Source organism: Talaromyces rugulosus, chromosome IV (genome assembly GCF_013368755.1).
Source record: "Talaromyces rugulosus chromosome IV, complete sequence".
NCBI classification, from domain to species: domain Eukaryota; kingdom Fungi; phylum Ascomycota; class Eurotiomycetes; order Eurotiales; family Trichocomaceae; genus Talaromyces; species Talaromyces rugulosus.
Window position 1 is genome coordinate 4,691,108 of NC_049564.1, and position 15,431 is coordinate 4,706,538.

The following is a 15,431-nucleotide window of genomic DNA, read 5'->3' on the forward strand; positions in this document are numbered from 1 at the left end:
TTTTGTATGCATCTATTTCAATTAAACTCGAACGCACCTTTTTTCTCTCTTCTAGTTACTTGTACCAGAGCCAGCTGAAGGGTTCTCAAACCCAGCCCCCTTGTCGCATCCCAACAACCACTCGACAACCAGCCGTGCTTTTGTCGGCGGCGGCGCAGGCTTTTCTTGTTCATCTCCATTTTCTTGCTTATTCTGACCATCTTCTTTGATCTCTATTTCCATTTCGGTATCTTGTTCTTCATTATCGTCATCGTCATCATCATCATCAGCCGCCGACCAATCCGCTCGCTCGGCGAGGAAGAGAGCATCGTGGCCCGCGTCGTTTTTGAGACTGATATCAGCGCCGGCTTCGACGAGGGCTTTGACGCAATCGAGATGTGTGTTTAGCGCGGCCCAGTGCAGGGGCGTGTTGCCAGTGTAGTTTCGCGAGTTGAGGAATGCGGTATACTCTTGAGACGACGGTGAGACTTCCGAGGTCAGGGTTTGGAGGATATATTTTAGGAGTTCTATCCAAGCGTTAGCTTTTCATCTGGATTGGGGGGGAAGAGGGCTCTGTGAGAGGGGTCTTTCATACCAACATTGCCATTCGCAGCAGGCCAGTGCAGTAAACAGGCCCCCGTGCCGCCTTCGCTTTCGTCTTCGGTGTCAATGGCAGATCTGATTATTGACGAGGCCGGGACCTGGTTCTCTGTACTCAGTTTTGCAATGTCTTCCTTCAGAGCGTCGACGTCGCCCAGGCGCGCGGAGTAGATGAGGTCGTCGATGGCTCCAAAAGAGAGGGCCACGGGGGCCGCGGGATTTGACGCGACCATGGTGTTTTTTCTTTCTTTCTTTTTTCCTTGGTTATTCCTCTTGTCAAGTTTTGGTAGCTGTAGCTAGGTTGTTTGGTGTGGATTTCTGCTGAAAGTTAGTTTGTCTGTTGTTCGTGTTTTTATATGTCCTCGGAAAATGTGCATTTGCAGGGGTTGGGTATAGTAAAAGAGCTTCAACATGCGCCTGGGTATAAAAGCTCTCAAAGCAAAACATAACCTTTCGAGACCTGGGTGAAAGAAGAGCTAGACTCCAAGGCATTGGACAGATTTGAGGTTATTCATGTGAAAGTCTCCGACAAATAAATATATTTCAGATACAAAGTGTGGGGTTGAATAAAAGCCTGGTTGTTTCTTCTTCACGCAAGGGAGGAAAAATATCATAAAAGACACACATACCGTTTCAAACAGAACTCAAAATCGAGAGCAGCAGGAATATTTCTCAAGGGCTTGAGATAAAGTTATTAAAGTCAAGATAGATTTAAAAAAAAAAACTACAGGTGGTTATCGCGGAGGGGTACGGGTATCACCACGTGACTCCGCTGCAAACAATTGAAGCAAATTGCAATAAATGTAAAAATTGAAACTATTCAATAGATAATAATATCGATAATACAGACTGTTATTTCTGTGTACCTGCCTAAATAAAGCAATGCAAATAGACCTCTTCAACTCCCTTTCCATGCAATACTGGGCCAAGCCCTACGCCAAAAAGACGAACCAAGAAATGTATGTATACAACAAAAAAAACCCCCAAAACCAAAACCAAAACCTTGTCAATCTCGCAGCCAAGCTCGACGCTTCTCTTCCTTTCGCTCGCGTCTCTTCTCGCGAAAGGCCTTCACCTCAGCCTTGCTGAGCTTCTTGCCGCTGCGTTCGGCTTTGAGACTCCTCCCATTGTGGCTATTCGCGGCCGCATCAACGTCAAAGAAAGCATGCATCTGCCGCCGCGACTTGTTCTCGTCGTTGTAGTTTTCTGGCCTTAGAGAAACGTCCTGCCATTTTCCTGTGAAGCGGTTGAAAGAACCCGTGGCGGCGTAGAGCTGTGATGGATCCTCTGTCGCAGCACCAGCACCACCTGGTCCACCGGCCTGTTGGTCTTGTTGCGCATATGGAGCTGTAGGGTCGTAGTCGCCATGGATAGCCGGGTTATAACCTCCTAGAACGGGCGGCGCGTGAGCTGGCGGAGGGCTTGGTTCATCGACACCCGGTGGACGCGGCTCTGGTGCTGATGTTGATGCCGATGCTGCTGCGGCGGCGGCCGCCGCCTCCTCCTCTGGCACGCGGGGGTTTTCCCATTGCGAAACACCAGTTAGGCGATTGTAGAAGTAATACGCCTGCGCATTTCCATCCCAGAGAGGCTCCCACCCGTCATCAGCAGCAGCAGAAGCAGCCTCGCCTGGCGGTGCTTCGTCTGGGAGTGGCGGGACTTCCTCGTCGGGTAATGGGGGTGCGCCAGAGTCTTCTTCTTCCTCTTTCTCGTCACGATCGTTCTCGTCTAGCTGGTCGCGGCGAGGTTCTGCATCTTCCTTGTACTCCCCGTCCTCTTCTTCGTCTTGTGGTTCGCGCTTGGTATCGTCCTTGGCTGGGTTTTCAGACGGCCGAGTCGCGCTCGTCGTCGGAGGGATGTGCGCATCGCTAGAGACGGAATCCTCACTCATTGTGTATTAGCAAAAGTTTGGTTTGACATTAAATAATCCAGTGCAGTGTAGTTTGCGAGAAATCACTGAGCGAGATCTGTCAGTTAACTCTTTCTTTTGTGCGCATTTGGTTGTTCGAGGTGCAAACAGCTGCAGCCGGGCTGAGAAGAGCAGATTGGCCCGCCGACGCGCTAGTCTGTTTTGGGAACTGTACTCGGCTTTTTTTTTAGACAGAAACAATGATTGCATGTTTACTATAATCCGAAACATATACGAGACAGGTGTACGTCATTTCTACATGGTAACTACAGTTTACTTTGATACAAAGACCTAGTCCTGTTCAGAGCGTCCGCTGCCTCTTTCTCAATGCGCGACACCAATACCTCGCACGTCGGGATATCGTGGATCAAACCAATGACCTGGCCGGCAGTCCAAACCTAGACGCTTAGTTAGTCAAACGTAACCTTTAAAAAGAGCGGGAGAGAATGGGCTCACGCCAAATTCTGGGTCGCCGTTGGTAAACACCTGGCGGCCGCGCTGGCCACTGACAAAGGGAGCGACTTCCTTGAACTCGCCCGTTTGGCTTTCCTTTTCGATCTTGACGGCTTCGGACGTAACCTTGTTCTTGAACAGCCGTGTTGTGTTCTTCCACCGACGCAAGACAAGCTCGGTGTCAGTCTCCTGGGCCTTGACAATGGCCTCTTTGATGTTGTGGTGGATGGGGGCCTCAATAGTGCACATAAACCGTGTTCCCATGTTGATGCCCTCAGCGCCCAGCGACAGAGCCGCAGCCAGACCCTGGCCATCAGCAAAGCCTCCAGATGCAATAAACGGAACCTTGAGGTCCTGTCGCGCGCGGCTCAGGAGGATGAAGTTGGTAATATCGGTCTCGCCGACATGGCCCGCGCACTCAAAGCCGTCAATGGACAAAAAGTCGACGCCCAAGCGCACAGCAGCCTTGGCGTGGCGGATGGTAGTGCATTTGTGGAGGATAATAGTGTTTGCTTTCTTGAGTTGCTGAATCACGGGGCCGGGGCTATTTCCGGCGGTCTCGACAATGTTGATACCTTCTTCGATCACGACGCGCGCATATGCGGCATAGTCCGGGGGCACGAGGGCCGGCAGGAGAGTGATGTTGACGCCAAAGGGCTTGTTGGTCATGGTTCGGCACCTGCGAATCTCCTTGCGCAGGTCTTCAGGCGTGGGTTGGGTCAATGCGGTCAACTACAGGAGTCAGTCAGTGTTCGAATGGGCAGAAGCTGCCAATATTGAAGTCAAACGTACGATTCCAAGACCGCCAGCGTTGCTGACTGCAGAGGCGAGTTCGGCGTATCCGACCCATTGCATGCCACCCTGGACAACCGGCACTGGCTGACGGTGAGCATGTTTTTCACTTAAAGGACGAGTGATTTACCTGCGATGCCCAGTTTCCTGGTGAGGGCTGTATTGAAAGGCATGGTTGTAGCAGTCGACGCCGAGACTAGAATGTAATCAAAGCGACGAGGGTGAAGGGGTGACGCTGAGAAGACAAAGCAGAACAAATAGGTTAGTTATAGCAACCGCGGCCGACGGACGGCAAGAACGCTTTGGGGGCCGACCGACGCCGACCGAGGTTAACTAACGCTGCTCCACCCCCGCGATCTAGTCGTGCAACCTGCCCAGCTCGATTATTAATCTTTCACGATATTCAATAATGGACCATGATAGTAATAATACAGTGGTGTTGTGTTTAAAATCTTGTATAAGTGCACAATTTGCAGGGTGTACAGTGATTGCCAGCATGTGACAGCCCTTATCGATAAGGCCCGCGCTAGCCTGATTCGGTATATTGACAACATATCTCGCAGTAATGTATACTATGAATATGTGTTTTTAATCAACTGAGTGGATAACGCATTTCGAGTATTGAATAACTCGGTGGACATTAAGTTTGCATGTAGTTTGGCTAGGGTGGTGCTTAAATGTTGATTGGGTGTTTAGAACTGTACCCGGAATATTGATATACACATCAATAGCGATATATATATGTACAATTGTCAATTTATCAAATCTACATATGTACCAGAACTAAAATTTAAATACTCTTGTCATGATAAATTCAAGCATATTAAACATAATCCACTAATAAAAATTTCACAAAAGCAATCGAAGCAAATAGACAGAGTTGAGTTCAAATGTCTGAATTGATGCTTACGACACAGCCAACTTATGTTGCATGTATGTAGTTACAGAATCCAAAGTATGTACATAACCAAATACGGATAAAATCAACAAGTAAAGACTTGAATATGATAAAACCATACGAAAGACTGTTTAGAATAATGGTCACCCGAACGTGTTAGAAGTTGAATTTAGAAGCTAATGATATTGGCTATAATCTAGGGAAGTGTCAAGAAAAAAGTAATAAGACAGGTCTGTTTTAGTAGAGCACTAGAATAAAAACAAAAGTTCAATATTGACGACGCGCACCAAAATATTGAGTAATTAGAATTATGCCCGAACAACAACAGTCACATTCGGTCCCTGTATCTCGAAAAAGAAAATATTGTATAGAAAAAAACACGCCGTTTTGTCCTCTAATCCAGCTCATTCATCCTTCTCACTAAACATATCAGGCGGAGATACATGGCCAGAGTGATAACAACTTGACATGAAGATGAAGCAAAAGAAAGGAAATGATAGATAAATATGCGAGTTCTCTACAGAAGGGAGCCAAGGGCAACGCAAGGCAGGTTGACTCCGACGAGGTCGCCGGAGGAGTCGGCGCTGTTGCCCTGGCAGCAAGCAATGTTCTGCTTGCACTGGTTGCTGATGAGGTCGTTGAGACCGATGAGGACTGTTGTGGGTGTGAGTATGCAAGTTGGAATAAAGAAGTAAAGATGATCTTACCATCGAGGTTGAGCTTGGAGCACTTGTCAAAGAGACCGAGACCCTTGGCACCGTTCTTGCCTCCGAGGAGGTTCTTCAGTGCACCAGAGAGAGGACCGGTCTCGACCTCGACCTGGTCACCAGTGATGGTGGCATCGTTGCAGCAAGAGATCTGGTTGTCGTTACCGCAGGCGGCCTTGGCCTCCTCGACCGAGACGTCGCTGGTAGGCCAGAAAGGCTGCTGTCCCTTGGAGGCTTCACCACCCTTGGGGCTGGGGCCAACGTTGGGCAGAGCAACTGCAGAGGCGGCGAGAGCAAGGATAACCGAAGTATATTGCATTTTGATGGTTTTTGGGTTTTCTGAAGAACGAGTGTTCGGAAAATGTAAAAAAAAAGTGTCTAAAAGACTTTGAGAGAAGTGAAGGCTTGATAGAGAGTGATTGTGATGATGATGGAAAGAATTGACTCTGGGGGGCACATCGGACAGGTTTATATAGACGAAGATGGAGGCACGGATCTCGCTGGGTCTCCTCTCAAGGGGGCGTTTTGATGGCAGTCTTTGCTCAGTGCCGTGGGATGCCACATTCATGAGTAACCCAACAAGCTATTGTTGCTTCAATACTGATTTCAGGAGTTGGAATGGTAGCCCTCGGCTTTGAGGAACGGATCTATACTCAGCCATAGGGAGCACGAGCCATTCGATCCAGGTACCAGAGGCATGTTAATTTGCACCCGCTCACAGCACGTGTTTGTTTCTTGAGCACGAAGAGTAGTGTTTGCTTGACCTTGATCTTGTTTGTCTTGCCATTCCCTTTGCTAGGAAAGGTCTTCAAGGTGGGCTACTGCAAACTAGGATCAATGCAGTATGCTCCACTAAGACCCCGAATGCCTAGTTAGGTACATACGTAGACCCGGAAAGTAGCCCACTGTGTACAAGGTACAAGGCCCTAGGATTCCATGGGAGTCATGCCCTGACCTTGAACGGAGCGAGCAAATCCACCCAGACACGAGGAACTCGCAGGACTCGGCCAATGATTCGAAATTATTATTCACGCTCGACCACTGTCGCGGCGCGTATCACCTGACGATTGTCTTTTTATTGATCCTCTCAACTAGGTTTGATCCATTTGATCCACGCTTGTTTCGATCAAACAGTACGTATTGTTGTAGCAATAGAGTTGAACGGCCTGCTCCAATGACCATGGCGCGTCCTGAACAGCAGGCGTCATTGGCCAGACAAGTGAAACAAGAGATGTATGTGCCGGGCCAAGCTTTTGGGGATGTAGCACAGGGCTAATCACCGAAGAATGGCTGGATCTGCAAGGGTGCGCACGAGGGGCGGGTATGAAGCCCAACAGCCCTGGATCGGGTAAGTCAGGGAATGGATAGTATGTAGCACTAGCAGTAGCTTCGAGTGAGGCTCTCTCTCGAAAAAAAAAGCAAGGCTGGCGTGCTAGAGATTTGCGCGCGTATAAAGGGCGATGTTGGAAGACGGCGGTGACTGGGATGGATCTGCCCCTGCTGTAGGGTTGGGGCATATCAAGCTACTGCCTTTTCATTTCGCTTGCCTCAGAAACAAGTCCAGGAACGAATTCCTCTATACGATCGAGCTTCGTTCCTGAAAGGAAATTACTGACCATAATTTTCCATGCCCGTGCCAGGAAACCATTTAATAATGACGATCATCTCCTATTGCTCTGTAGCGGGGATGTTCTAGATAGTCTGGAGTCAACTTCCGGGAGTAGAAATATTCAATATTAGACTCGGCAGGTACGGAAAACAGCAATAAATTTTACCCGTTGACGGCAGTGTTGTGTCGTTGTGTCGTTACATCGATGCTGTTTATGTCTGGACAAGGAAATTCTCTTTTGCCTTTTCAAATGCTAGTAGCATTGTACTGAGTATTAGGTAACCGAATATTATTAGTTGATTTAGAAACCTATACCTATTCTTTTTACTATTGAAGAGTCCAAATGCTACTACTGAGGTGTATCAACTGTACAAACTCCGGCCAAATATTAGAAAGTAATTGAATAATCTGCTAGTAAATACATTTAGCTTGAATAAATCTTATATTAATTATACCGTGTCGTCAATATACAAACGCTGAGAACGCCATCAAACATGTCATACGAAGTGAGAGTAGAGATAAACACCGAGTGCTCAGAGAAAAGTGCCAGCTGAGACGGAAAAAAACGTCTTAAAACTGTCGAGCCTGGCCCCCAACTCGATATCCAATACCTGGCGAAGAAGTAATAATCTCTTCTTCGCCGTTCCCCATGCTAGCACTCAGGAAGCCTGCTCCCCAAACACCTGCCAGTCCCCACATCCCGATTCTCCATCCACGATACAGACCTTGCACACCTTGGCCTGGTTTGCGCCGGGGTTGGCCATTGTGTTTCTGGAGCCTGCTCTGCATGTTTGCGTCTATGCCTGGGCCCTTTGTAGGCGCGAGCCCTTCTTCGTATACGATACTCCACATAGTGCCAATGATACCCCTATACGTTTTCGGTGTTGGGACGATCGTTTCGATTTCCGTGACTTCTCCGGTGTTGTTCCTGATAAGAGACTGGGATTGAGAGGGATCGCTCTTGGCAATGTTCTTCTGACGCAGAGCCGGCGATGTGAATGTAGCGATTTGAGCTCGGCGCAACACGGTTTCAAGGGGAAATCGAACCCCAAGTTCCAAGCAGGTCGAAATAAAGGAGAAGAAACTCCACACGGACGGATTCAGAACCGGGTCGACGGCAATATAATTCTTGAGGAATAGAGGAGTGCTCATGGAAAGTAGATTGGGTAGACTAGAGTGCAGAATAGTGATTGGCACAAGATGTAGAGGAATGGAGTAGTTTGGAGTAGGAAGAAGACGAATGGCACGCAGCAATGACCGCGGCCCATGAGTGAGAGGTGTCGCAATGAGGAAGGTGCGTGCAGTGTCAATTGGCGCCAGCATGATCGCCGAGACAGCAGATGAAACGAAGCTCAGGATCAATGTTGCGCTTGGAGAGGCCACAGTCAGAATATCCTCGGCAGAAGAGGGTGCAGTTCCAACTTCCGGCAAGCCGATGATTGCAGACAGAAGACTGCGGATGAAGGTATTGAGCGTGGGAAGAAGCAGTGAGTATATAAACGTCACATTTGTCGCTTTCCATACCGACGTGGGCCCGCTCGTTGACCATAGCTGTGAAATGACGTCCGTCAACGAAGAAGGATTGGCGATCTGCAGACGGTGTTTGGGAGTGGTAGGCGACTGTATATAACCGGAGCGATCTGTGACTTGAATGCGGCGCCTCTTGGGCGTTGCTGGAGACGGTGTCGTTGGAGCTGTGGATGTGAAAAAAGAGCTCTCGTCGTCGGAGGATTGGGACTCCTATCAGAAAGAATCAGTTATTGCTTTCTCTCGAAGGCCAGATAAAAAAAACATAACGAACCGCATCAGAAGTTTCATCCACAAAATGTCGCCGCCGTTCATGACTGCTGCTCCGGCTCTCTTCTTCATCGCCGGGGGCGACATATATCTGGAGGATGATCTTTGCGACGTCGAATGGCTGGGCTATCAAGGCGCTCGAATATTTCCATACTGCTCGATCGAGAAGGTCCCTGAACCACTCCGACACCGACGGCGACGCCTCCAGATAGTCGCCATAGTCCAGATCCGACAGGAAATCGCGCGCCGAGCTGCCTATTGTTGTTTTTGAAGATGCGTTCGCGGTGATGTGCGCTGCGGACGAGGCATGCACAATGTCAACGGGCGACAGGCCTGTCGCAGGCACGTAGTATGGGCGAAAGGGGTTCGGCCCCTCCTGTTGCGAATTCATGAATGCTCTCCAGGTGGACGCATAGGCCCTGGCTGATGGCACATTCGATGGCTTGTGGCTAGGAAGAGGTGAAAAAAATGATTGCGAGGTGAAGAGAGCTCCCGCCGCATCGACTTGCTTAGTCTACTTGAGCCGGGCGCTTCCTTGCTGCTCCACACGGCCGAACCACAACCAGTAAGTCGGGCTTGGATATCCGCAATCTTTCGTTCGCCCGTGGCTTTTTTCAATTCTGTTTCTGCGCACGAGGATAACAGTATCGGACTCTCGGAATAGCTGCTAGTCTAGTCGCCATGCTCTTCTGGAAGGAAGCCAGCCACCACATCCGGCTCGCTGGATCAAGGGTAAATTCCGCCAACGGGCCTGCGCTGCGCCGTTTCCAACGGAATTTCAACGCCCACTCGTTGCAAAATCAGAGGCCGCATAGACAGCAGCTATCGGCAAACACGCATCTTCAGAGCTTTGGGCGATCTCGACGACGGTTCTCTGCTACACCTGGCGCTGCTCATGGCCATATCACGCCGCCGAAACCGGGCGAGGAGTGAGTCCGGCAGTTTGGCCCGGTTTACTGCGTCGTAACTAACTAGCAGTAGGATCAAGGTGACATTTGTCGATAAAGATGGCGAGAAATACGACTTCCAAGTATCCGAAGGCGACAACCTGCTGGACATTGCACAGGCCAATGACGTGGAAATGGAAGGTGAGAAATTTTGGCCTCCTCCGAGGACGCATCCATATGTTGACTCGGACTTTTAGGTGCCTGCGGAGGCTCTTGTGCCTGCTCGACCTGCCACGTTATCGTTGAAGACCCTGACCTATATGACAAAATGCCCGAGCCCGATGACGACGAAAACGATATGCTGGATCTCGCGTTTGGCCTCACCGAGACGTCTCGGCTGGGATGCCAAGTGAAAATGACCAAAGAATTGGATGGCCTGGTTGTCAAGTTGCCATCTATGACAAGGAACTTGCAAGCGAGCGATTTCGCCGACAAGAAATAAACAACAAAAAAAAGCATATATTCTTGTACTATCTACAGTCTGCATGTTCAGCTCTCTACTCTGAATGGGAATGGTAATGGCTTATCGGCGACGTATTTGTAAATAGATATAGAAAGGTACTTAGTATGACCTAAAATGAAATACACCGGTATTTTCAGAAGCAAAATCCCATACATAAAACGCCAGACATGTGCTCCAATTGCAAAAAGAAAACGCAACTTTTTATTTTCACCATCAAGCCTCTTCAATGTTCAACGGAGCACCTTTTTTCCCGTTGATAAGATCTAAAAAGCTCTGCTTACTGACTTCGTTGGCTGCTTTCTTTCTCTCTTCCATTCCGATCGTTCCCTTCTTCTGTTCCTCTCGAGCAGCCTCTTCACCCCGAACCTGGGCTGCGCGGACCGCATTGAACAGTTTGACAACACCACGCTGGGCGATTTTTCGCAGTCTCTTTTCTTCCTCGGCAGTTTCTCCGGCCTGTCCGCGTTCAATACCCAGGACATCCCGAACTCGGCCCCGATCCAGCTCCTCTTTCTTCTCAGCGCGAAGCTTCGCGCGTGCTCGTTGTTCTAGACGCTCGTTTGCAAGCTCGGCCGATGCCTGAACGGCATTCTTGCTTCGAGACAAGACTGGATCTGCGCGTGCAGCCGTAGACAGCTTGGTGGACAGAATTTTCGAAATAGAAGTCGAGAACACCGAGGGATCATGGCGTTTTGGAACCTTTTTCTGGTTGCCGTCGTTGTCGTCGTCGTCCGAGCCGAACGCATCTGACATGTCATTGTCGTCGTCGCCTTCTTCTGCTTCGGGGTATGAATCATTTTCTAATTCTTCTAACTCTTCTTTGTCTTCAGCGTCGTCATTGTCTCCGGATTCATCGCTTTTCTCGTCATTGTTCGTCTTTTTCGATGGATTTTTCGCTGATTTAATTTTTTTCTCGGTTGGTTTTGCACCATTGCTCTTGCTTCTTGGCGCATTCGTATACTCCTTTTCTGAATCCGAGTCGAGCAGATTCACAGGCGCAAAGACCTCTTCTGCCTCCTCGTCGTCGTCGTTGCTGTCGTCTTCTGAGCTGCTGTGATATGCGGCCTGCTTCTTGAACTTCTTTTTGGGCTGGACCTTTCCAGCCATGCCATCGCGGACCTTCCTCTTCTTTGAAGCCGCCGTAATACCCATTGCGACTGTGTTATTTTTGTTCGAGTGTTGTTGTGGTTGCGTTGAATCGATAAAGCCGTAACTGATAATTATTTTTTCGTCGGGCGATAAGCGGGAGAGAGCAAAGCGTGCTCCGATTGGCCGAGTCTCCGCAGGGTGGAATTGCCACATCCACAGCGAGCGTCCACGCATCCCACTACAGCAACTCTTGGTCTCCGCATTTTGTGTCTGCGACTTACTCTGTTGTCTCGACTATCTACAACGACAGATCGTACACAGAGCTAGCCCAACATGGTTCTTCAAGACTTGGGGCGGCGCATCAACGCCGCCGTGAGCGATCTTACGAGGTCGGCGAATCTCGACGAGAAGGTTGATTCTCCTGTCCCTCTAGTGATTTGTTTTGAAGAAGCTGACAGAATACTCATTATATCAGGCATTCGATGAGATGCTGAAAGAGATTTGTGCTGCACTACTGTCTGCAGACGTCAACGTGCGCCTGGTCCAGAACCTCCGCAAGTCCATCAAGAACAGCGTCAACTTCGCCTCCGCCCCCGCCGCTGTCAACAAGAAACGATTGATCCAAAAGGCCGTCTTTGATGAACTCGTGGCACTCGTCAACCCTCACGCCGACCCCTTCCGTCCCAAAAAGGGCCGTGTCAATGTGATTATGTTTGTGGGTCTGCAAGGTGCTGGTAAAACAACGACTTGTACGAAGCTGGCGAGACATTACCAGACGCGCGGTTTCAAGACCGCTCTTGTCTGTGCGGACACCTTCCGTGCAGGTGCTTTTGATCAGCTGAAGCAGAATGCCATTAAAGCGAAGATCCCGTATTACGGCAGTCTCACGCAGACCGACCCCGTGGTCGTGGCAGCGGAAGGTGTTGCCCAGTTCAAGAAAGAGCGCTTTGACGTTATCATTGTGGATACGAGTGGTCGACACAAGCAGGAAGAAGATCTCTTTGAGGAGATGACCCAGATCCAAAACGCAGTCACGCCAGACCAGACCATTCTGGTCCTCGACAGCACGATTGGCCAGGCCGCAGAGGCACAATCCTCTGCGTTCAAAGCCACGGCAGACTTTGGTGCTATTATCATTACGAAAACAGATGGCCATGCCGCTGGCGGTGGTGCGATTTCCGCCGTCGCTGCGACTCACACGCCAATCATTTTCTTGGGAACAGGCGAGCACATGCTGGACCTGGAACGGTTTGAGCCCAAGGCCTTTGTGCAGAAGCTGCTGGGTATGGGCGACATGGCAGGGCTCGTCGAGCACGTGCAGGCTGTCACCAAGGACTCTGCTGGCGCCAAGGAGGCATACAAACACATCACCGCTGGTCTCTACACAGTACGCGATTTCCGTGAGAACATAACGTCAATCATGAAAATGGGTCCGCTGTCCAAGCTCTCCGGCATGATTCCTGGTCTCTCCAACATTACCGCTGGACTAGATGACGAAGACGGGACCATGAAACTCCGACGGATGATTTATATCTTCGACAGCATGACTGCCGCAGAACTCGACAGCGACGGTAAGATGTTTATTGATCAGCCCAGCCGCATTGTCCGTATCGCATGTGGTAGCGGAACGACCGTCCGTGAGGTCGAAGATCTCCTGTCTCAGCACCGCATGATGTCCGGTATGGCCAAGAAAGTCGGTGGACAACGCAAACAGATGCAGCGCGCCCAGAACATGCTCAAGGGCGGAAACAAGGACCAGCAGATGGCCGCCATGCAAAAACGCATGCAGTCCATGGGCGGTGCTGGAGGCGCCGGCGGTATGCCGGGCATGGGCGACATGGCCAAGATGATGCAAATGTTGCAGGGACAAGGAGGCGCCGGAGGAGGAATACCTGGTATGGGCGGCATGGACTTGCAGAGCATGATGAGCCAAATGGGTGGGTTGATGGGAGGCGGAGGTGGTGGTGGAGGTGGCAGTGGAGGTAAAGGAAGGGGGCGATAGTTTGTCTTCTTTTTCCTTTTTTGAACCGAGTCTTTTATTATAATGTACTTAACGATTAGTTTCCGTTCATCCGTGGAGCATGTCTGAGATGGGACCTCAGCTGTCTGGCGTTTTAGTTTTGACTGTCAATAGTTTCAATGTTGTATTTGTTAGATTCGTCAAAAGTCGCTATACTACGAGATATCAATTGATATGTGTGGATTATTGCATGGACGTAAAACATATTCATACGAGTTCGAGGTTGAAGTAGTATTGTTATTCTACTAATCTAATCGAGTTCTCTTTGACAGCCATTCGCCGAGTGAAAAACATGGCCTGGAATACATGTAGGCCATCGCGTTTGAGGAGGGAAAGGATGGTATGATTGAACGTCTGATCAAGGATTAAGGCTCGCGACGCTAGTCCCCACACATTTCTCCGTATGTATGCATGTTGAGATACATATAAATATTGTGGTAGAGTTGAGAAATATTATTCGTGCTAGTTATATGTTTTTGTTTCGTTCAATTAGCTCTGGTTGCTTTAACCTTATCTGCATAATCGTGAGATGCGTATGTATGAATGTATGGGACGATGTATAATTCAATCCGTAAACGACACCATTATTATGGCAATTAGTTAGATTTCAGATTTCAGATGTCAGAAAAATAGAATGATTATAAGTCCTGCACAGACAGAGCGTTCCAGGGAGATTATCCTTGTCAGTGCATGTATTAGTAGCAATAGAGCACGGTTTCCAGCTCTGATGCCATTTTGGGACGTCCCCCTCTCACATTTTCTAGGTGACTAGAAAGGGAATTTCCTAGGGGACCTTTGCTTATTTTCCTCTCCTCTCCTCCGTACACTCCTCGCTCGACCTTTGTACGAAGCCTGCCTAAATCAGAGAGTGAGGATAACCCTGCATGCACCCCCATAAACCACACTACACCACACCGACCTATCAATGGTTTGTCCGGTTCGCCAATTTTTCGGTCAGTTATAAGATAGTTATCAGTGAAAGGCATACCAGTCACTTGACTCGACGTGTTTGAGATTTCTTACAGTATCAAACAAGCAAGGTGCTGTCCACCTCGTCACGCAGTGGTGGGTGGAGATCAAACTTAAAGTAGGCAGAAGATTAATAAAATATTGTCTCTACTAATTATGATCTAGCTGATATTTCTTGGCAAGCGTCTTCAAACTCTCATTTTCCACAATCACATCTTGATGCGTTTGGATTGCTAGGTGCACCATAGCGGAGCCTATATCGTCAAGCATGATTGCGTTGGCCACGATGCTGATTAGCCAACCTCGTATATTGGCACCCTTGGGTTGCACAAAACCAGGTCGTGCAATCGAAATCGAAAATCCAGATGCTCTATGGTCTTCGTGAAGCCGTAGAAGTTGGTTTTCCAACTCCCCTCTCATTTTCCGATTATCTGCAAGAAACCAAAGATGTTTTTCCGGATTCTTCTCTGGCAGGGCACCACTGAGATAGATGAACCGGAAAGTCGACCCCACTGTGTGAGGTATCGAAGCAAACATCTTCGCAGTAGACGTAGCGTACTCAAAATTGATCTTCCGATTGAGTTCTGCGGGCTTGACTGGTATGTTAGTCCCTAGGCAATAGATGCAAGCATTGGCATCCTGAATCTGAGAGATAACCGAAGCAGGATACTGGGAAAAGTCCTCCTGGATGATGACTGCAAGCTTTGGGTGGTTCAAATGTGGGCTGCGGCGACCTATGGCGATTATGGACGTAATTCTAGGTTCACGAAGGCATTGGTCCAGTACTTCGTGTCCGATGTAGCCGGTCGCGCCAGTAATGACTATTTTCACCGTGGAGTGAGCTTCTAAGATGGACGATAATGCAGAAGCGTATAATTGTGTGTGTGTGGCTAGACAGATGCATCTGAACAACAGCATTGGAAGCGCATCTGACCCTTTTATAAAAATGTGTTAGAAAAGCTGTCTCCAGAACCCACGCGGGCAAACAATCTTACCGTCCGGCAAAATATTACCCGATCATACTATCGCTAATTCAACTCTGCTAAATGTAGGCTGACCCGAAGATGAATTTGGTGGAATGAACGGGGCAACAATCTATCCGATTCTGTAAGCCACCATATTCCCTGTCAAGATCTCCATTCTATCTATATTCCCACCATCATCCGTCCTAGTATCAGGGAAAATACTTCTTTACTCAT

General features: G+C 49.0%; 9 protein-coding genes across 9 annotated transcripts; 2 read left to right on the forward strand and 7 right to left on the reverse strand.

Annotated features, from left to right (window-relative positions):
* Window positions 1-51: 51 nt before the first annotated feature.
* Window positions 52-812, reverse strand: TRUGW13939_08333 (uncharacterized protein; the record flags this gene model as incomplete). Its single annotated transcript, XM_035491468.1, has 2 exons — window positions 52-506; window positions 575-812. 2 exons carry the CDS (start codon window positions 810-812, stop codon window positions 52-54), a joined length of 693 nt encoding a protein of 230 aa, XP_035347361.1.
* Window positions 813-1,585: 773 nt separating this feature from the next.
* TRUGW13939_08334 (uncharacterized protein) lies at window positions 1,586-2,470 on the reverse strand (the record flags this gene model as incomplete). Its single annotated transcript, XM_035491469.1, has 1 exon — window positions 1,586-2,470. The coding sequence occupies one exon, from the start codon at window positions 2,468-2,470 to the stop codon at window positions 1,586-1,588; it is 885 nt and encodes a 294-aa protein (XP_035347362.1).
* Window positions 2,471-2,754: 284 nt separating this feature from the next.
* On the reverse strand, window positions 2,755-3,906 carry TRUGW13939_08335 (uncharacterized protein; the record flags this gene model as incomplete). The annotated part of the gene is made up of 4 exons (XM_035491470.1): window positions 2,755-2,886; window positions 2,945-3,673; window positions 3,734-3,816; window positions 3,864-3,906. The coding sequence occupies 4 exons, from the start codon at window positions 3,904-3,906 to the stop codon at window positions 2,755-2,757; spliced, it is 987 nt and encodes a 328-aa protein (XP_035347363.1).
* A 1,242-nt stretch (window positions 3,907-5,148) lies between these two features.
* Window positions 5,149-5,657, reverse strand: TRUGW13939_08336 (uncharacterized protein; the record flags this gene model as incomplete). Its single annotated transcript, XM_035491471.1, has 2 exons — window positions 5,149-5,285; window positions 5,339-5,657. The coding sequence occupies 2 exons, from the start codon at window positions 5,655-5,657 to the stop codon at window positions 5,149-5,151; spliced, it is 456 nt and encodes a 151-aa protein (XP_035347364.1).
* Window positions 5,658-7,517: 1,860 nt separating this feature from the next.
* TRUGW13939_08337 (uncharacterized protein) lies at window positions 7,518-9,135 on the reverse strand (the record flags this gene model as incomplete). The annotated part of the gene is made up of 2 exons (XM_035491472.1): window positions 7,518-8,687; window positions 8,749-9,135. 2 exons carry the CDS (start codon window positions 9,133-9,135, stop codon window positions 7,518-7,520), a joined length of 1,557 nt encoding a protein of 518 aa, XP_035347365.1.
* A 290-nt stretch (window positions 9,136-9,425) lies between these two features.
* TRUGW13939_08338 (uncharacterized protein) lies at window positions 9,426-10,133 on the forward strand (the record flags this gene model as incomplete). Its single annotated transcript, XM_035491473.1, has 3 exons — window positions 9,426-9,673; window positions 9,726-9,832; window positions 9,889-10,133. 3 exons carry the CDS (start codon window positions 9,426-9,428, stop codon window positions 10,131-10,133), a joined length of 600 nt encoding a protein of 199 aa, XP_035347366.1.
* A 234-nt stretch (window positions 10,134-10,367) lies between these two features.
* Window positions 10,368-11,306, reverse strand: TRUGW13939_08339 (uncharacterized protein; the record flags this gene model as incomplete). The annotated part of the gene is made up of 1 exon (XM_035491474.1): window positions 10,368-11,306. The coding sequence occupies one exon, from the start codon at window positions 11,304-11,306 to the stop codon at window positions 10,368-10,370; it is 939 nt and encodes a 312-aa protein (XP_035347367.1).
* A 270-nt stretch (window positions 11,307-11,576) lies between these two features.
* Window positions 11,577-13,245, forward strand: TRUGW13939_08340 (uncharacterized protein; the record flags this gene model as incomplete). Its single annotated transcript, XM_035491475.1, has 2 exons — window positions 11,577-11,654; window positions 11,719-13,245. The coding sequence occupies 2 exons, from the start codon at window positions 11,577-11,579 to the stop codon at window positions 13,243-13,245; spliced, it is 1,605 nt and encodes a 534-aa protein (XP_035347368.1).
* Window positions 13,246-14,382: 1,137 nt separating this feature from the next.
* Window positions 14,383-15,150, reverse strand: TRUGW13939_08341 (uncharacterized protein; the record flags this gene model as incomplete). The annotated part of the gene is made up of 1 exon (XM_035491476.1): window positions 14,383-15,150. The coding sequence occupies one exon, from the start codon at window positions 15,148-15,150 to the stop codon at window positions 14,383-14,385; it is 768 nt and encodes a 255-aa protein (XP_035347369.1).
* Between the last annotated feature and the right edge of the window lie 281 nt (window positions 15,151-15,431).